This window comes from Mytilus trossulus, chromosome 6 (genome assembly GCF_036588685.1).
Source record: "Mytilus trossulus isolate FHL-02 chromosome 6, PNRI_Mtr1.1.1.hap1, whole genome shotgun sequence".
Lineage (NCBI taxonomy): Eukaryota > Metazoa > Mollusca > Bivalvia > Mytilida > Mytilidae > Mytilus > Mytilus trossulus.
Window position 1 is genome coordinate 22,955,265 of NC_086378.1, and position 23,003 is coordinate 22,978,267.

Genomic DNA, 23,003 nt, shown 5'->3' on the forward strand with positions numbered 1-23,003 from the left:
GCTATCCTATCCTATGATATAATTTAATGTTTTTATTCGGTAATATTGAAAAATTAATAAAATAACAAGTGTTAATAAATTTACAAACTATTATAACATGTCAATTGAAACGCCACAAGTCTGATCACATATAGTTTTATGGTAAATTGATAGAAAAAAAGCAATTTGTTCTGTCTCAAATCATGAATATTAATACTGCTGTCAACATCCAATCAAATCACTTCAATTTCAAAACCAATAAAACATTATCCACTCCCATGTGATGCTAAATATAGGAAAATATTAGTAATACTTGACTTTGATCTTTTTACATTGCCATTCTTAGTCAAATATAGAATAAATTCAATTAAAAGTTGTAAATTTCACTTTTGGATCAGGTCTATAGAAGGCTATGGATGATTTCGCTCCTTCCAGCGACACCACAGGTACGTTGACTTTAACAATCACATATCTAACATCTCCTAGTAACTGTTCTAGATAACTGTAAAGGCTTACTCCTGGGAGAGAAATTGTTCTTCCGTTTCCGAGCAGGGTTAATTCAATTTAAGTTACTAGGCTGGTGTTTTGCGAGCTTCCTTTTCAATTATCTACTAAGCAAAATTCAACACTTGTGAAATTTTACTTTTAAGTATTACGATGAGTTTAATATAATTCAATACATACTAGTTTTGTGGTTTCTATGAATTTGTTAATTGATAATATCTTTATTTTAGATTTTGAATTGTGAACTATTTTGTTGAAAGATTTACATTTTATTTATCTACATTTAATTTGATTTTTGTTTATGATTTTTTACTGACTATATATGTGATGACCTAAAATATGTAAAACACTTCTAAGATATATAACACTTTCAAATTTGAGTTTAAAGCATCTCGTCCAATTACATGACAACATAGAATTGGTGTAATTTAACTTTTATCACATTGAGGTTATGAATATTATAAGTCTCTCATCACTTGGTAAAAAGGATAGCCAGACGAGAAAAGATACCAAGTGTACTCGGTGCACACACAATGATAATACTTGTATTGATGTCTTCTATATAAAGTACGAAATTTATTATATATAGATAAATTTTCATCCCATATAATTTTAACATTTGTTTTTAAAAACGAAACTGTATTTAAATTAAAATTGTTTCTTTTTTTTAAATCACTGTTGACTGCATGGTAGAAACATTTCTCGTTTTCTTGACAAATCATACTACCCTTGCTCCTAATTTTAATTTTAATTTTATAATTTAATATATAAATGATAATCTCTATCTCTGCAGGTTTTGAGTAGACTGTTAAAACATTTTAGCATTAGCTTACTAAGTCTTTTTATTTTACCTATTTAACTATTATATGTGATACTTAATTGTCTTTTTTACAATGTAGTTATACTTATTGCACTCTCTACACTAGATCTGTTATTTTTTTAGTCAAGATTATGAAAAAATTTTGAAAAAATTAGAATACGCAGCTTTCTTCTACATAGATTTTTACATTTAGATGGGTTGTATTTTTATTTTTAAAGCTACATCTTTGATTATGTGTTTATTGTTATACGAAAATTCATAAATTATGAAAACTACATATATATTTTGGAACGAGCAACACTTATATAAAATAAATATATATAATCTTTTCACATATTGGTATGTTCAAAATATATCATTTCAAATAAAGTTTTAAAATTGGACTAGAAAAAACATATATTTTCACAAACTAAAACAATTCTCTTACGAACAATCAAATCACAAAGATGAATGTTTTTGTTGTTTGACCTGGAGAACATGAAATGTTTTATATGGTGAAATATTTGTCTGTTTCCAACCAGTTGTCTGGGTGATCTCGATTACTTCCTATGATACATTCAATACAAAGTAAATTTGCCATGAAAATGTTTATATTTTGACAAGTATTATATTGTGAGGCTTCGTCTTGAGTGCCGTCATTGTAAAGTGATTTGGGACGTTTATGTGCACTAATATGATTTTAAGTATTGTATCTTTAATCCTGGGAAACTGCCGAACACCGTGCGTAGATTATACTATCGGTTATATTGTTAAGTTTAGGATACAATTCAATTGAATAAATTAAACTTTAATAATAGACATAAAAGTGTAATAACATTCGAACGATTACTGACAATGAATAGCTTCTTTTTCATGTGTTCATGTGTCATTCATTATACCTTTTCCCTTTTTCGAAGATTAAATAAAATCAAATGGAAAATATGTACTTTATTCTTGCTCACATAAATTAAAACAAATTAAAATAACTTTTCCATTCATTTGGAGACCTTCTGAATTCAGACTGACTCAATACCCCTTATATATACTGTTACTATTCTTTTTGTGAATTAACCCTTCACGCAATAAATTAAAAAAAATGTATTGAATACGAGTATTCCATTAAGAAAATTGATACATAAAAAAGATACACCATTTGGAAGGATAAAACAGACATTTATTACAAGTTATTTAAAATAATGAACCTGCCTTATGTGTATTTTGTTGGAGTCCAAACTGAATTTTCATATTTACTTTGTCTACGAGAAATTATTGTGTAGTATGCGAAACCAAGTAAGTAATATTGAATACTTTCAGATACCCAAATTTCCCTTTTCGAAATCCAGTTTTGTCAATTTACCACCTCTATACTACAGGGAGCACCACATGGAGTGCACTGACTTCTACCATACTTTTATATATGATTTTCTGCAAATTCTCACATCCATGTAAATTTGGAAATTCATAACCCAAAAAATAATTAAAGATACACGGTATATAGCTATAGCCTAGTGGTATAGGCATTTCACATAGTTGAAGGCTAACAGTGACCTGTGGTTGTTCATTTCTGTATTATTTGCCTCTTATGGATAGTTGTCTCATTGTCAATCTTGTGGATATTTAAACCAAGAATAACTGGCAACTGAACATAAATACTCCTTTGAATGTAATCTCAATAGAGATTGTCGACCCGGGAAACTCCCTGAATTTTGGGGACTTAATGAAGTATTGCTGTGAAAAAAATAAAATATGATGAAATAGAAATACATGTAGCTTGTGTATATTCTACATTCAATCAATGTTCGATATATTCGGATAAAACTTCGGATAAAATAGTACGTTTGTTGGCCTAAAAGTAAGAACTGATAAACTTATTATTATTTTCAATACGAGAGGCGAAATATCAAACAACAGCATCAAATGATAAAAAAAACCACTTCACAACAATAAGTCATTTGATTGTAACGAGAATATTTAAAACAAAAAGAAGCTAATCAGAAAAAACAAATACTGGTATTTTTTCACACATAGCAAATTAAAGTTTCAAATTATGTTCGTAATTCAATCTGGTCAAAACGATAAATACATGGGGTTACACTGTAAATTTACAGAAGTACGCATTTCCTATGTCTTCATTTTGGTTGATGTATCTTTGTAGTTGTAAAACAATAAATGTGTAGTCATTCTCGAATTCATTGATCGACATTACAAGTAAAAACTGCATGTTTCCATTTTCTTTACCACTGAACAAGGTAAAATAAGTGGTCATAAATTTTTTTTTTCCCCACTAGTCCACCTATTGTCAGAAGCACCCTTTAGCATTGGAATGATTATTTTAACAGATACGTCAATTGGCAAATAAGACAAATATATTCATGACATTATTATTATAACTGCTCCCCAGGGCTAAATAGAAATTAAGACTTGTACTTTTGGGTAGGAACCGAAATAAGATGCGACCTGACATGGCAAAAGAATAATTTTTATAAGCTTTTTAGTCTAAGCGAGAAAGAAAAAACAAATCACATTACAAAAAAAAACGAAACTTCTTTAAAACAGTCTACTAAACACAAGACAGTCAACGAAATACTTAAACAAAACATCATAAATGTGAAAAGTAACATTTTTCTGTATTAACCTCTGTCAGGAGTGTTACAAAATAACACTATTTTTATAACCAAATAATTAATTAAAAATGTTATGGAATATTCCCCGCATATTTCAATGCAAACTTTTTTGTCGATTTTTTAAATTTGACAGTTAATGCTATATTATATATTGATATATTATTATAGATTGGTTCGATAGATGTATAGACGGAGGACGCAAGCGGTCGGATTTAAGTGAGAATATCGGAACAAGATTCTGTGAAGACGATGATGAATCAAAATCAGGTCAGTGCTTTTATTTTTTATTTGGTGTGACAAAAAAATACTTCGTTTACCTAGTAAATGTGTATAGAACTGCGCTTTTCATGAAGAATAATGACACGCATTTTCTTATTTTTTTTCAATTTGAACACAGCTATAGACCTTGACTTATGGAACTTATGGAAGGATTTTTTGTTTGATATTTTGATTTATAAGCTAAGGATCAAACTAACGAAGACACGAACAGTTACAGATTTCATAATATTTCGAAAGAACACTTTATATGTTATAAGTATAATGAAATATGAGGTCTACTTATTTATTCAAACGCAATTATTATTCAAATGTTGGAACAAAACAAATATAATTAAGCTCCTCCTTAACATATTTTTTTCCCAAATATTTCAGCAACTTATACTAAACTACGATCGGCATCCAAACCTCATTCTACACCTCTGACACTAAAGTGGTAAGTAATATTGGACCGTTTAATGGAAGTCATTTTCATTTTTTTTCGTCAGAACTCTATACTTTACTTTATAAGTAATAAAACTATTATTATAGTTTTACAAGTAATTATATCTTTTAAAGCAAAACATACAAAATGTAAGATACTAACTTTGCGGTAATGTTGCTGTCTTTGTTGTCTCTTTTTAAGTAATTTAAAACTTTTAGTAATATTTCACAAGTTAGTTCAATTTATTATTATAACTTTGTTTCCTTGTGGGCTCTTTCGATTTTTGTTCAACCACTTTTCTGTTATACTATACTGCAATTATCAGTCAAATTGGAATAAAGTAAGATGTTTTCGGAGGAGTTGCTTGTATAAGTATCTCACATATGCCTGGAAAACAAATAATTTATTTTATATATACTTAGAAATTTTCTATTACCTTAGATAATTGTCGGTTACCAGAAATATCTAAAATGCATTTCTTTTAATATTAATTCGGGTTTTTGTATCTATAATACAAAATATATATCTCATCATAGATAATAGGATTAAATTTTGTAATTACGCCAGATGCGTGTTTCGTCTACAAATTCTAGTAATCAGTGACGCTCGAAACCCAAAAAGTTAAAGAGTTCAAATAAAGGACGAAGTTGAAAAGCATTGAGGACCAAAAAACCAAAAAGGTTTGCCAAATACAGCTTAGGGAATCTATTTCTGAGGTAGAAAAGTCTTTAAAAAAATTAAAATTTTGTTTACAGTTAATATTACCGATTCCAATTCGTGAGATATGCAAATTACTTGCTTGTAGGTTTCTTAACGTCCAGTCGCAAACATGTGCATATTAAGGACGAGAAAAAATTAAGAATAAATCAAATATATGTGTTTGACCGAGGTGAAAAGTGGCATATCGACTACCATTAAAAAATTATGGTATGCTGGATAGAGACAGACATCTTGCCTTGCAACAGGCCACCTACAGAGTTGTGCTCATAACTTGTTTTAACACAAAAGAAAGCATTGCACTCTCCCTTACGTGAAGTATCGGTTGAACGACACCATTCCGACCAAACGTGACTTAGCCAACCGTACTACCCTATCTATCATTTATGTTGCTACTGGATGGCTATATTCTTACATTCAAGTCTAACCTTTGATGTATTTTAGTGTGCTCTTTATTCATCTTTCATGGTGTATCTATGTATTTTGTTTCACTTTTATTTATAATTGTGTTTTTTTTTCTCTCTACTAAATGAGTGATGTTTAGCATCATGTTAAATATTTAAGCAATGAGATAAGGCTAATTGACAAAAGATCCAACTTTCCAACAGATTAACAAGAAAAGCGCTTCGGACGCAAGAAATTAATAACGTGTTGTTTTCAATATTTTACATCACTGGGTCGATACCTCTGCTGGTGGACTATCAGTCCCCGAGGGTATCATCAGCTCAGTAGTTAGTATTTCGGTACTGACTTGATTTAACAAACTTTACTTAAATTTGTCCGTTTATAAATTTATAAATTATTAAGAAACTAATTTTTAAGGTTTTGAAACTAATTATTAAGGTTTTAACTCCGTCAGGCAAAGTTGGCTTTAGATGAATTTGGCTATTTATTTTAGGTATTTTTGACATACAGCTCTTCAACGGTTTCGGTACTTATACATCTTCGGATTTCAAATGTTTGGCTTTGAGCGTTCCTGATGAAGGTAAATCCAGAAAAGCGCTTCGGTCGCAAGAAATTAATAACGTGTTGTTTTCAATATTTAACAAATTTCATGTATTTAAAGAAGGCATCCGTAAATAAACGCTGTTTTATTAGTTCCAGTTATTTTGTCTGCAACTATTTAGTTCGTCTTTTTTGGTGTATGTCTGCTTACTATTATTTCTCTTTAAATGTCTACTATGAAATATTAATTTACATAGCGGTGTACGTTTAAGTGATATTCTACTATTTTGGGACTAAATGAAGTAACACAGCATATATTAATGTGTTTAATAATTGTGAAAAAAAGAAAATCGAAGAAATATACATAGACAATAATGAATACGATTTATAGTTTCGAACTGTTAACATTTTAGGTTAGAAGAAAACTACGAGATAGCCGAAGGAGTTTGTATACCACGAAGTACGTTGTATTATCACTATCTGGATTATTGTGAGGCAAATGATACACAACCAGTAAATGCTGCTAGCTTTGGCAAAGTATGTACATTTTGTTCAGTGCTTTCCATCTTCGTACTGTTTTGGCTTTTTATTTTTTTATTTGATCGTCATTGAAGTGTCTTGTAGACGAAAGGCGCGTCTAGCGTACACAGTTTAAATCTTAATATCTTTTAAGTGTTTGACACTAAAGGAATTTAAAAATAAAGGACAGTAAAAGGTAACGCATGTAAACGACCCGGTCTACTAAAGTTGGTTTCTGTGAACTTTTAAGCTAACTTCGGTTTTTGAAAAAATAAATCTACCACGAGGTTTCATGGAAAAAATAAGTAAGAAATGACACATGATGTCAAGAACATAGTGAAATGAAAAGCGTTTTAGGTTATTGTGCTTGTTTTCAAGGATTATACATTCATGAACAGAACGTAATTGCATTCCTGAAAAAAAACACTATTTGATAAACTTTTGACAACAGATTTGGAAATATCGATAGTACTTATGAAATGCTTTTCAAAAAGGAAAATGCAAATAAGGATCACCAAACCCGTTTTATGCTTTATTTATAATACTTTTTCTTGTAGTTATATAAGAGTATTAACCTTAAAATGATAAAGCTTGCGGTAATTTTGTTTTTATATGGAATCAAAATTTTCATTGTGTATAAAATTGAATGCTTGTAATATATTTTGTTGATATTATTTCATAAATTCATATGAGTCGTCAGATTAAAATCCTAATGCATGTTCTTTACTGGAACATTCTTTTGTTTCTCTTTAGATCATTCGACAACAGTTTCCACAAATTACTACTCGAAGACTAGGAACCAGGGGACAATCAAAGTAAGTCAGTACACATGATCATTTGTATATGACACACCTAATTCTGTACAACGACAGGTTACAAACGAAACAACAAGTTTTCAACTGTCGAAGATATATTTAAAATGCTTGTGATTTAACACGATAGCCTTTGCCATTTAACATGACGGTAGGAAGTCTACAGTCAAATAAAAATACATGTAGTTGATAAAACTATATAAGAATGGAATGCATCTTTTTGTAAATTTATTGGAGCGTAAAAGCGTTGACCAAAGTTTATTTCGCGCTAATTAAAACAAATGTGCACACGGTCAAGCCTTTTACTACCCTATAAAATTACCAAAAGAAGTATTCCAGACGTATTCATACTTTTCTTTTGCTATGATAATGAAAACACTATCTTGACCAAATTTTTCTTCAATTTACCTGTGCACTTTTTTTTGTTACGAGTTCGTGTCATCATGGATGTTATATTTCATTATGAAATGAAGGTTTATTTTAGATTGAGGCGAGATGCTGTTAACCGAAATCAAAATAACGTATTATAATGAAACAATCATGTTATTTAATTATAATGAAATGAAATGTTTCTAATATTCCAGTAGTGACGTACACCGTTGATTTTTTTTCTAACTGTATATCATGAAAAATAAACCAGAAGTTTATATAACTTTTTTTATATTAAAGGTATCACTACTATGGAATAGGTGTTTGTGAATCCTCGAAGTATTATGATGTTATATATTCTGCCAAAGGTGTACAAAAGTAAGTAATTATAGATTACCGTTGATCATCTCAACGAGTTTGATTTTCTCGCTTGAGCCGGGACGGCGAAAGCGAGAAAGTCAATCGAGTTGAGATCACCAATGATAATCTGTTTATCGCTATTTTACCTATGACGACGTTGTCTATTTCATGTCAATTTCGTTAGCAGTCGCCACATGCCTACTTAATTTCTAACGATAATTTTCCATCTCAAGCGAGTAGCATGATATTTAAGGAATGACTGTAATATTTTTTCTGTCTATGAAGAGATAACAGAAAAAAATATGTTGCACACTGTATAACGCGCGTAGCGGGTTATTTAACAGTGTGCACCACATTTTTTATGTTATTTCGAAAAGACAGAAAAAATATGACAGTCATTTCTTATTATTTAATTCTAAATTCCATTTTAACCCGTTGAAAAACATGAAAAACCGTTGATGACGTTACGGTCACATGACTAAATTATGTCTATAGGCTGATAACAAAATAACGTCAGCCAATCAGAAGACGCGTTACATCCAAAATTAAATTATGAAAAATGATCACTAAAAAAGATCAAAGGAAAAATGCTCAAAAATGCGATAAATATGTATTATGACAAATAGAAAACACATTCACCTTGTAAATAAATAAATAAATGTGTATTTTAGGAAATGTCTCAATCAATTTTGTTAGTGTTACTATAAATCTGAACTATCTGTGTGAGACCATTCTATAATAACTAGAAATCTTAATTCTGATCATAAAATTGGGAATGGAAATGAGGAATGTGTGAAAAAGACTACAACCAGGCCAATGGACTGAAAACAGCCGCAGTCCACCAACGGAATTTCAACAGTGAGAAAATATCTCTACCAGAAACGGAATTCTGCTGGCCCGAAACAAAATGTGTACTACTTCAGTGAAAATTGACGTCAATCTCCGAATCATATAAATGAACTAAAATTAACAAGTTTATTTCAAAAATTATTTTTGCACATCTACTCTTTTGTAATGATATTTTTTGTAATTAACTCACTCTTTGTATTTTATTGTTGTTTTATTGTAGTGATTTGAACATGACAGAAGTTATTTTGTGACACATAATATTGAATTATACTGAAAGTAAAAATCCTTCGTATCAGTAGTTTAAGAGTGAAATAAATAAAAAATATCGTGAAATGAAACAGTAAAACAATATACACATTTATTACCCCTTCATTTGTTTATTTTTTTAAATTTTAGTTCATCTGAAGGGAAGAAAGAAAACTCGAAACAGGTAAAAATGAAAAATAATAAATACCAATAGAGACTCACTAAAAAGACTAAGTTCAATATAAAAGTAGCGATGATTGCATGGATGAGGCTACAACAGGTACCCCAAAAGTTGGCTAAATAAAAAAATAATATAGAAAAATAAACTTTCAGTAACTATTGAAATATAATAGGTATAATGGTGACGTTAAACTGTAAAAGACATCCACTCAACAGTCCTTGTATATACTGAACAGGTCTTAATTGACTGCAAGCGAATAGCTTAATATTTCTGAATTTACCACATTACATGAGTCTGGAAATTAATTGAAAGCGTAATAAGGATTTAATACTTTTTTTGTTAAATGTTTTAAAAGCTGTTCAGATCAAAATGACCATTTCAGATAAAGTATTGTAAAATTACAAAGATACTTGATTTCATATGTACACATATGATTTGTTCTATAAATGATTGATTATATCTTATTTCTGCTGTTCTTTATTCTTCTCTTATTAACATTTAAACTTATGTGTTACTAAAGTAGCAGTATGAAAATCTCAGAAAAACAATAAACGAGTAAATAATTTATCGAATATTTCAGATAGTTGCATATTCGCCAAGATCCAAATTAGGAACATTGTTACCCGAGTTTCCTGATATCAAAGACATCAAACTTCCACCAAATATTCAAGAAGACAAGGTAAATTTAGAGTTAATTTATATGCAATTTATTAAGAGTGGTAATGGTTAAGTTGAAATAATTTCCTGAATAAGTTTTTTTTAAGGGCTATTCCAAAAAAAAAATGAAAAGGAGGTTGGGGGGGGGGGGGGAGGGGGGGGGGGGGGGGGTTGAAAGGCAGTTTTTGTCAGCACCCTCCACCCAGCTGACTATTGTAATTGAGAATGATAGTGCATTATAGTGTGAAAAGTTGCTCTGATATCCGTCACATATGTATTATTAATACATTGTGCCTTCCACTCCCCCCTACATTTTTTTCGGGAATAGCGCTAACAAACAAAAGTACAACTTTTGGTTAGTGTTTGGATGGCGTCTTTTAAACAAAAACAAAAATTTAAACGTTTCATCAGTCAATTCGGATTTCGAATACATAGGGAACCAGAAAGAAATACGTATAATTGTTATCGCTGGAGGAGACGGTAACTTGGTGATAATGAGAAATTTTGCCACATATATTATATATTTCAAAGAACCTTACGAAACATGCCCATAAAAGACATTATATAATTTTGTCATAATAGCTGATAACTTTTAATTTTATTGTGATTGCTTCGTAATGGTTGTTTAACGTCAATTAAATACGGGTCTTTTTGAGAATAAATCAATGGTTTTTAACAAACGTTTTGATTTCAAGGTGATAACATTTATGATGATGTACAGAACTCATTGCCAGAGAATACTTGACACCGTCATACGTGCTAATTTTGATGAGGTAAAATATACTTATTTCCTATTTTAAAAGCTTACTTTTACTTGAAACTTGACACACACACAAAAAAACGTGATTACCATGATCATTACAGAGGTTTGAATGCACATGTGTATAGACCTGTTCATTTCATGCTTCTTATAGGAGATCCGGTTGTTTTATGATATTCTGTACTTTGTGTGCAGTACTCTCCTCAACTGATATCTTTCATGTTACTAAACTTTATGTGACATTGCATTTGCATTGCACAAAAATATTTTAAAAAATGCCAATTAGATAACTCTCCATCAAAGACCACATTTCATAGAAATTAATCATGTTTCTTTTGCTTTCAGGTGCAAAATTTCCTCTTACATTTCTGGCAAGGAATGCCACAGCATATCATACCCATCTTGGATTCTCAGACAATAGTTCTGTTGGTTGGTGTTTGTGACTCTATATTATATAAAGCAATTGCAAATGTGTTGATGCCAACAGTTTTACAACCATTACCAGAAAGGTAATAAACATAACTGTCTACATTCTTACAATTTACAATATCTTTTCTGATTAACAATATAAATTGATTCATGATTCATGGAACGTTCATTGTTTCCTCTTTTAATGTTGGAATAGGAATTAAAGTGAATACTTCGATGTTTTAAAATATTAATAAATTTTAGGTTTGTTGGTCACAGTCTTATTCTATCATTTAGGATTTTTTTCCTCAGATGAAATTTGTATTAAAAAGGCAAACAATTTTGTCAACGGTTGCACTTAAGCCTAATAATTATAAGACATATATAAGGGAGTCGGTACCATGTTATTTCCTAGTTTCAATTGAGCTTACGATTAAGATACCAAATTTAGAACGCAGCAGAATGGCATACTTTTCTAGAACAGTGCTTCATATTATTTTTATATTTATTAATATATTTGTTTACAGTTTAACACAAGTTATACGGCGCTTTGCCAAGCAGTTAGATGAATGGTTGATAATCTCACTTGACTCACTTCCTTGTGGCTTGCAGAAAATAAAATTCGACTGTATGTTTCACTCTTCCAAGTATCATTTGCAATCTTATAAATTATATTATAATTATGAACAGTTTGTTAGATGAATAAATGTCCAATTCTATGGAAAGGCTTCGAAAGCATTTAAACTTGATTATGTATTATTATATATGTTGGAAAAATTAACTTACAAAATCAACAGTGATACATGTATATACAACTTGCGATGTGCGATGCACATTTATGAAAATTTGAATATCAAGAATTCCAGTTTTATCCTATTAGATACATTGACTAAATTTTTATAATGAAAAATGTAATATATTATGTATTACAGTAGCAAGAAGATTTGCCCAGGTTCTACGACGACAAACTTCATTGAACCATTTGTGCCAAGCATCTCGCACTGTAGTCCATAGTTCGGAAATTACGTCACAGATGCTCGACGATTGGCTTAATGTAGATAGAAACAGTATTATAAAACAAACATTGTATACAATGGACAATTACAGTGAAAATGATCACCAAATAATAGTACAGTGTGAGTGTAATACGAATACTTTTTATTGCAGTTGGTGCTGCTTACGAATCTTTTACGACTTTTTTCATAGAAATACTATCATTGTCACACAACGGCAGTTTTTGTAATGTAGTAAGAGCAACTTGACACCTTTAAGGTACAATGGATATTATGCGAAATGGAATTGGAATACATTACTGAACTATGTCTACTTATATTACATGTACATAATAAACATTCAATAATATGGTTTAACAGATATTACCGAAGCATGGAACTTTTAACAACAATATACACACCTTACTTAAAAAAAGAAAAAGTTCGTTGAACATGTAAAATGAAAAAAAAACAGGCATTGCAGAAAAGATTAATTCGGAGTGTTAACAATTTTTTGTTTGCATCCAATAGGGTTTCAGTATAATTTTTTCTCCTAATTTAGCAAACTATGTTTTTTTACAGGTTATCTTCCATTTTCAAATCAAATGTTATTAATTTGGTGAAAAAGTCCCTATTTTTGACATATTTCTAAAATAATCTTAAAAAATTAATAAGTATGATTTCTTTTCTCTAAAACATTAAAAAGAAGAAGAAATGATCCGACTATTTTTGGACCCTTGAATTCAAAAGGTCTTTAAAAGTAACATCTTTAAATATTAGTTGTTTTAAGTATTGGTAATCATTATTTAACATTGTGTGTCTTGCAATAGATTTTTAAATTCCTTTAATTAAAACAATACCCCCAAAAAAACTCGACTAAATAGTGCAATTTTCAAATTTTCATTCGTATATAGATGTAAGAAACATCATTATTCTCCCTGTACTTTGCTGAACACTATAAATAAGATTAAAGTAATCAGAACACAACATTTTCGTTGATAAATGAAATGTTTATAATAATAATATGACTAAATGTTAATTCAACACTGTCATTAATGAGAATAAGTTATCTTAAAAATTCTGAATTCGAAACGGACGGTCCATAATCAAATGGCAAAATCAAAAGCTCAGACGCATTAATCGACAACATTAATACAGTTTACAAAGTACATGTTGTATATTTCATATATGTTTAGATGCATTTATCTTTATCAAAAATTTCATTTGTCATTAGTCTTTAAGAACGGAGCACACTTAGAGTTACAAAAAAGTTACAGCTTACCTTCACCATACACTTATTGATCTGTATTAACAATATAATAACAATATAATAATTCTTCTTTCCGTAAGCAAATATACAGCGCATAGGATTAAATACATACACAAATTATACAGTTTACATAAACATATACAGCATTAATATATAGCGGAGTTTGGCATACAATTCACATTGGTAATAAAGGTACATAAAAAAATCAGGTGTTACGAACTTTCTCTGCCTCATAGAGGTATTTACCCAGATTATTTAATTCTTTAATATTTCTTACAGATAGTAATTAAACTAATTTGAAGGTAGATGGATTTTTATAATAACATATCTTAATATATTTACTTCTGACATTTACATATTTATCACACTCTAATATAAAATGATATTCGTCTTCGGTTACTTTCTTATTACACATATTACAAACACGCACATTTCTGGAAATATTAAAGTATCTTCCAGTTTCTACATTAAGTGAATGTGAATTGATTCTATATTTAGTTACATATGACTGGTATAAACTGTTCAATGGTCGATTTAAATAAAATTGCAAAGTATGTCTATCATGTATATATTGATATAACTTACATTTTGAAGTATTTTCAAAAAATGGCAAGGCTTCAGCTATATAATTATCAACAATTCTTTTTTAAATTCATGCAAAAACAATTGACTCTTTCCAACACTTTGTGCTAACCATATATCATTAAATCCATACCTATTTAGTATGTCTCTTATTTTACAACTCCAATTGAGTTTATCATTCGGTTTGACACAACTAGATTCGTACATATCTTCATAAATACTATTCAATATACAATTATTAGATTCTAATAACTTCAACCAGTAACGTATCATCCTTACATATCTATTTACATACAATGGTAAACGCCCAAGTTCAAAATGCACCATGTAGTTAACAGTCGTTTTTCTCACTTTCAAATACTTTTTAAATAATACAAATGAAGCGTTTCTATGTCTGCTCCCTTATGGAAACCCCATATTAAAAACTAAGTCGTCAATCATGCAGAAATACACTGTGATCTGATAAGTTGATTACTCCTGTTGGTCCACAAAATGTATAGATTTTATCATCATCTTATTTACAGTGTGTTCGGAATTTGAGAAACTGCTGGAAGACCAGGCACCACTAGAATCGTACGTTGAATGGTTAGATAGTATGGTAGATCGTTGTGTAGTCAAGGTATACTTCTCAATTTTCTTCGTTCACCTTTAAGTTCCCCATTTTTATATAATAAAATATTGCATCAAACTGTGCCAGACTTATCGATTGTACATACTTCATGATTCAAATTCATTAAAACCAAAGCACAACTTTTCCAATATGGTTTTTCAATTAATATTTTAGACAGTATAATTTAATTAGGTAATGCAACAAACTGCTGATTTCATTGCACGGAACGTGTTTGAAATGACTTTCATTTGAAATGTGCAAGAACAAATGTTTGTACATTATCATATTAAAGAGCAATAAATTATCAAACTGTATAAAAAAAAACCAGCCACACATGAAAGCATAACCTTATATGTGAGTCAAAATGTCATAAACAGGTAATGATCACAATAAGTTAAATTCACAACAAACGAATAGTCTTGTATCTTGGATTGATGATTGTTGGTTGCCTTACGCCGCATTAGCACACAAAGGCTATATCGCGGCGAGAGCTAATTCGAATAATTTTTACCTTATATCTTGGAACATTAAAGACTGTTAATGAGTTGAGACACGGACATATCATATCCGACGTCAACCAACTTGTGGTTGTCATCGTAAAACAGTTATAGGGTTGATTACAGTGTTCTGCCGCATAGGGTGTTGAAGCAGTTTGTGTATATGGAGTATCTAATGTAACATACACTATAATTAAATCTCTAAGAGGACACAACGAGCATGAACAACAATACAAATTAGTGATACAGAAAAACTTAAGATGATTTTCTTTTTCTATCTATTTAAAAAAGCAACAAGGCCATGCATTATAATTATTTGACAATATATAATATTTCAGCCAAGCATGAAGAAATGTGGAACCTTACGGAGAATCGCCCGACAGTTCCTGCTTATGTGGTCTTGCTTTGGGACGAGAATCATTAGAGATATGACGCTGCACAGCTCACCGAGTTTTGGTATAATATTTTTAATACTAGTTTCTTATCTTCACATTTCATTATGAAATACAAAAGATACATTAATATCAAGAAGTTTATTGACATTAAATATTCGTTGTAAGATGGTGGTTTTGCTGAACTTATTACCAACAAAAAGTCCTCAAAACTGACAATCCATCATCAGTTGTAAACATTCAATTAGGAAAATTCTATTTCACCTTTATACATTTTTACGATAAATCAGTATAAATCAACACAAAACAATAGTCAGATGATTATAAATACCACACTTTTGACTGCTGTAACCCTATTATTGACATTTAACCTATTTTGTATGTTTGTGTTGCACACTCATCGTTATCAATATAATTGAATTTGATGCGACTGTCATACAGTGAGTGGATTAGCTAGCTGTAAAACCAGGTTTAATCTACCATTTTCAATTTTGGAAATCCCTGTACCAAGCCAGGAATATAAATGACACTTGTAATCTATCGTTCAATGTGTTTGAGATTTTGATTTGACCATTTGATTAGGGACTTAAATTTCCGCCTTGGAGATTTCCTTGGAGTTCGGTATTTTTGTTTGATTTTACTGTACGTTTCATAATATGTAAAGAATTGATAGGGCATATTTTCAATATTATTGTAGGGTCCTTTCATTTGATGCATCTGATGTTTGATGACTATGTTTTGTATTTGGTGGAAAGCCTGCACAGTCAGGAACGTGGAAATGAGTTCCTAAGAATTGTCAAAGGGGATGAAAAGGATGGTATGTTGAATTAATATTTGTGTAGCAGTTTTGTGCTTTAAGTTTATACATTTTGAGCATTTTGTTTTGGATCTTTTCCATTTATTTTGTTTCTGTGATATTATATTTTATTTTTTAATTATCGCTTATGTGTTACAAACTTCTAGTCACTTTGCATGTCAAATGCAAAATGTGAAATCATCAAATCTTCTAAAGATTAGAAGATATCTCTGAATTGTGGTTTATTAATAACTCTGGCGCTCATGTTTGAAAAGCTACATATTTTTGAGCGACATAATTAATCATTACCCATATAAGATTCTTGAAATTAAATTGGTAATTCACGATATAACAGAGGAAGGTTTAAATTAGGTAGAATTTATATTGCCCGATAACAGAGAAAAATGCAATAACCATGAACTCGCTGTTACTACAAAAGAACTAATTCGAAGAAAACAAACAAATATTACTAAATAAACATAACTGATTAAGATTGATGAAGATTGTAATACAACGATTATTTTCATTTCTTTGTACATAAATAATTATTTTCTGTTCTTCTCTATCTGTTTTATGTAGCATGATACTTAATTTCATGTTTTATTTCTTAGTATTATTTTGCTGTGATATTATTTTGAATGTCTTTTTTTTTAATTATTTTGTTGTGTTGTTTTAAGCAAGTAAGGAAGACATAGTTTTACCAGATTCAAGTGTTATAAAAGATTCGTTTACTTCTACAAGATCAGCGTTTTCACCAACTGCATCTTCTAAACAGAATCAATTGGAACGCAATTCTGTCATTACGAATACTAGAAATATCATAGGTATATTAAGATTTAAAAATGGAATACAAACTGATATAGCAACATAACTTCTGGATTTTGGATTCAAGACTTAAGATGATGTAACAGTTTTCACGAACCTGCATGTTTTATGTCATGTTTACAACATAACGTTTTGTATAAGTGTATTAATGATTTGTCTTCGCGATAAGCTTCATGCATAGTAAATTAACCCATAAACATTAATGATTTTAAAGATAAAATTGCAACAACATATTAATTAGTCAAACACTTACTAGTACTAGTACTAAAGCATTAACTAGTCTGAATTTAACTTCAATCAAATATCAACATCTGTCATGTAAGAATAAACTGTTGTCTGACTTTAAAAAAAATCAGAAACACAGAAAAACAAATATTAATCAAACAATAAACTGTGTGAAGTCTTTAGAAATGAAACGAAATGAGATTCCATTAACTGTACTGTATCTTTATTTTCTGAACAGTCTCAATTCGAGGTGAAATCATGTATGGTTAACTGTGGCATCTTTTTAGGTTTAGGCCCAATTTACACCACGGATACAATATTGCAGGACAAAACTCTAAATATATCAAGAGGTATTTCATCTTCAGCTGGGGATACCTCTACAAGACCATCTCACGACGCATACAACTTGTCTGAACTTCATTCGACTTCTTCAATGCCGTAAGTATTGCAAAGAATAAGCGATTAAAAAGGGAAGAAGAGACCAATCGGTTAACTAAAACCACAAGCCATTGGAAACAAAACAAACACATGAATAAAGGCAACAGAAATATACCACTGTTCTAAAGTCATAAATCGATTGAGAGGAAACAAATCCGGGTTACAAACTAAACCGAGAGAAACACATCAACTATGAGAGGAAACATTTAACAGAATTAATAGGAAAAATCACTTATCACCAAATAGAGAATTTAAGATATTGCAATGCAAAAAACCAATACAAAAAACTGGGTAAGCTCTAGGTCTGGTTCTTCAAGTCTTTCTAAAGAAGGAAAAGGATATCTAGGTAGCAGTAAAAACAATACGCCGAAGAGAAAACAACTGTCAAAATATACCAAACATACACGGAGGTGCTCTGAAAGTGTAGGCAGTGCTTGCTCAACTAATAAAACTAGTCTTGTAAAACACTGATATATGTGGTTCATTCCAACTTTTTATATCTATTTTCAAATAAAAAAGATATATGTTAGGTTGTCTTTCTTAACCAATATTCATATCTCATTTAAGTGACTCTCCTACCTATAACTATTTTCGTAGTTCTGTCAATTTCAAGTTGGAAACATTCTGAACATACTAAGCAACACTCGTCAACCCACAAATCCATCGAAAGAAATATTGAGCAAAACAAACATTAGACAATATAGGAAATGTCCTTCAGGAACGAAATATATAAACATATTTTGTCAAATACTCGTTTGAATAATGTTTTTTCTCTCCATTATTACAGGTCTCATTTAGGAACAGTTTGTGCTATTGTTCCACATGCGTCATCTCAACCAGACAACTCATGTTTTAATGTTGGAAGCCGACCACAGCAGGTATTGATTAACGCAATTCAAGGGAAATAAATCGAGCACCTTTCTGAATTATTGTAATTTCAGTCCAACTAGAAACCTTACGTTTTTGTTTATATTCATAAACAAATGAACAAGAAAAATATTCTGCTGTAAAAAATACACATTGATCTAAATAACAGTTTACTAGTTTGCTAGCGACACCAATGAAGAGAAAGAGCCATTTATAATGTACTCGCAAATAGTCTGCACCTTTGTTTTCCTATTTTAGGTGCCAACATCAATATATCACCCCTGTTCATCATCCTTTCCTACAAATATTGGGACTTCAGATATGAACAGACTTCCTGGTCCAATGTGTGACTGGCCTACACAGGTATACCCTGGAAACCAACAAGAATTCACAGCAATTACAAGACAGTAAGACATCGTTATCAATAATTGTATACTTTATATCCAATGTTCCCTTTTTTCTAGACAGGATAACTTTACATAAAGAATACTTAAATTAGAAACAAATGTGTGCTTGTATTTTGGGAATCCGTGACCGGTGTAAAAAAACGCGAAGTATTATTAACTCGATTGGAAAATTTCGTAAAAAAATCACTAGTGTAATTGTAAATGCGAGTTTTTATTATTGTCAACCTGATACTATCGACATTTGCATTAAAACAAATTCGCTATAATTTTGAATTTATAAATACTGCTCTTTTATGTTATTCAGGTCATAAAATTGCGTACAATTTTTTATTTGAGCTTCACTGATGAATCTTTTGTAGACGAAAAGTGCGTCTGGCGTAAACATAAAATTTCAATCCTGGTCTCTATAATGAGTTTATTTATATGTACTTTATAGTGGTCTTTTATCACATAAATTTAAAATGCCACTAACCATTTGTAACGAACATGCTCGGAACACAATTATAAGCTACAAAAAATAGCAATCCACTGATGTTAAATTATTAAGATAACCTAGTTAAACTTTAGATTTTAGATCAAAAGATAACACTTATTACTTGAATTTACGGTCATCCCTCAACATTATACAATCACTAATATTCTCAATCATACGTTCATTGTAGACAAGACCAGAACTTTTATGGACAGTTTGCTACAGTTCGTCCACAAGGGTTTGATTGTGGATCTTATGGTTATTATGACTGTTCAACAAATACTCGTGGATTTATTCCTGTAGCAGGAGATATCACATTCCCTTGTATATCTGATAAAGTTGATCATATGAATAACAACGGGAAAAGGAGAGCTGAACAGACACATGACAAGCCATATAAGCGAAGTCGAACTGAGTCTTTTCCCTTGCAACCACAAATGGACGACGGATTCGTGTAACTTGAACACCAATAATATTATGAGATATGTGTTATGCCATGTGCCAAATCAACAGTATTCTTGCCAAACTGTATTTAGATTTTATAGAAAATATATATTTATTTGAATGATATATTGTCTTTAAATCTAAATCAAATTTCTCAATAAATATTTACCAAAATATATTAGATTCTTTAATAGCCAGCATACAAATAGCATAACTGCTTGTACACGTATACTTTATATGGGTTAGTCATGTCTGCAATATGTTCTAAACGTGAATACTTTTCTTGGAAGTGTCAACATATCATTGATGACGTATATTGTAAAAATACTTCAGCTTTCCAAACAAAAGCATCGTAATTTATATTAGTGGGAGATATTATGGACATAATTGTGCAAATCGTGATACAAGCATGAAATTTGTTATAAAGGTTAACTAAATGATACTTATAAAAAATCCGCAGCTGGCCAAAAAAAAAATTCATTTTTCAAGATGGCCACCACACATTTTGAAAATGGCGTCATAACAAATTAGCCAATATTTGTTAATCCTTAGTTAGGTGTGTTATATGTAAAATCCATTGTTAGATTTGATAAAAAGAAAATGACAGTTCATAAATAACGACTAGACAATACATTAATGAAACTTAAGGTGACTTCCGGTTTCAAAATGTCGGCTTACGAATCAAAAATTTCTTTTTTTTTACTTTCAAGCAATTTTACAAGGGTTTTTAATCCTTGAAAGATGTGCTATGTATATTTCAATGTAAGATATGATAAAACGTTAAAAACAGCTGCTTAGTACGACAAAACAACACATAACTGAAGAAAAATAGTGGTTTCCGGTTCCAAATTAGATTTAGATGCAAATACGTAAAAATATTTTAATATTTTTAGCAACTTAACAAGTAATAACACAAGCATGAAATACAAGCACGAAATTTGGTATACAGTGGACTAAACGATAATAAAAAGAAATCAGGTGCTGGCCATCAAACATTTCCATTTTTTCAAGATGGCCACCGATCATTTTGCAAATGGCGTCATATCCGTTTGTAAATCTTTGAAAGTTGTGTTATAGGTACAATCCAATGTGAGGTTTTATTAAGCGTAAATTACAGTTCCTAAAGTACGGAAATACAACACATAAATGACAAAAAAGAGTGATTTCCGGTTTCAAAATTGCGGCAAAATTTTTGTAAAATGTATTTTTTTGTAATTTTCATCAACTTAACAAGTGATATCACCTTCTTTGCTAAGAATAAATGCCTAGTTTTGTCAGAAAGACAGGTTCGTTATCTTAAAATTATCGGACAGTAGCCAATAACAAAACTCGTACAAGGAAGGACAGAACGGTAGCATTTACAGGCACCAACACAACTGGATTTTTCGCCACCTCATTTCAAAAGTTCCCGACAGGAGGATGCAATTTTAACGGTAGCCGAAGTCCTCGATTTTTTTCTTTCATCCAACCCTCATGTTCATGAATTGGTACATAAATCAGGTTGAGTCCAAACTTATCCTCCTTGATACGCTGCTCTTTAGATGCACTCCGAAAAACAACTCTTGTAGGCGGAACTACACCACAATGCCGCTGTTCCTGGGTAAAAATTTACATCGTGCCTCGTTAACAGCAAATAGTGATGTTGTTCTGTCATACATGATGCGAACAAATGCTTCTTTTATGTCCTTGTACCGGTATGTGTCTTTATACTTTATACTTCAGCAAAGAAATAAGTACGTCCCTTACATGTTGAAATACTTCCTATGTCATCCAAACTGACCTATTCCCTCAGTGTCACATGCACTGAATGTATGAATGAAAGGAAGAGTAGCTACACGAGGACCAAACTCATTTTATATATCCCGTACAGGAAGCCATCAAAAGTCTTCATTCCTGCCAAAATCTGTTCACAGTTTGTTCCACCATATTTTTGGAGTGCTGCAATTCTTAATGCTACTACATCTGTGTCGGTGCTACCTTAAATTACCGTCCTACAACAATTTTCATAATCAGGCCGAACATGGACAAACATTCGTATATCTGCTCCATGCTTACAAGGGGAAGCTGGAAAGTATCCTTAAAAGTCTCTACAGAAGCATTTATGTCGGCAAGACAGTTGAAAAATTTCGTTTCGTTGTCATCTTCATAGAGAAAACTACTCCAAAACCCAACTTTTGTCTTCTCACATCTAGCCTTTCAATGATTCATTTAGTAAATCTAACACAATATCTACTCTTGAATACTTATCGATGCACGATTTTATCTAAGGCCGTATAACACAATTGCAAAATCATCCAATATTGATTCCCTACAAGATGGCCTGGAAATAACCATTGCTGCTCTATCAACGATTAATGCGTCAGAATTTGAATCTGCAAATTACAAAATGTTTCAAGTTTATCCATATGAACCGATTTAATACCACTGTTTAAAATGACATCCGAAGACAAAAACGGAGGAGCAGTTTGTCTTTATGGATTAAGAAATATTCCAAATCAATTTGTCCACTGCGACAAAAAATAAAAGTCTAGAAAAGATATCTAAGAGCTCTAGTTTTGTTTTTTACAAAAAAGTTTACAGTTTTATTTTACCGACATAATAGGAGTTATCTGGTTATAAGAAACCGGATCTCCTTCGTTTTGTATTTGCTTCAAACGATCTTCAAATATTTACCTTCGATCTTTTTAAAGAAACCCTTGTGTGTTCATTAAGTCGTTCATCTATTATAGATCGTTTTGTCCCTGAGGGTATCACCAG

At 30.8% G+C, this 23,003-nt stretch overlaps 1 protein-coding gene across 1 annotated transcript; it reads left to right on the forward strand.

Annotated features, from left to right (window-relative positions):
- Window positions 1-391: 391 nt before the first annotated feature.
- Window positions 392-20,260, forward strand: LOC134722423 (transcription factor RFX4-like). Its single transcript, XM_063586045.1, has 20 exons — window positions 392-425; window positions 4,075-4,173; window positions 4,558-4,618; window positions 6,682-6,805; window positions 7,541-7,602; window positions 8,269-8,346; window positions 9,574-9,607; window positions 10,185-10,283; window positions 10,957-11,034; window positions 11,367-11,530; window positions 11,957-12,057; window positions 12,362-12,565; window positions 14,798-14,892; window positions 15,719-15,836; window positions 16,470-16,589; window positions 17,246-17,392; window positions 17,906-18,056; window positions 18,844-18,934; window positions 19,182-19,330; window positions 19,993-20,260. The coding sequence occupies exons 1-20, from the start codon at window positions 392-394 to the stop codon at window positions 20,258-20,260; spliced, it is 2,277 nt and encodes a 758-aa protein (XP_063442115.1).
- Window positions 20,261-23,003: the final 2,743 nt, after the last annotated feature.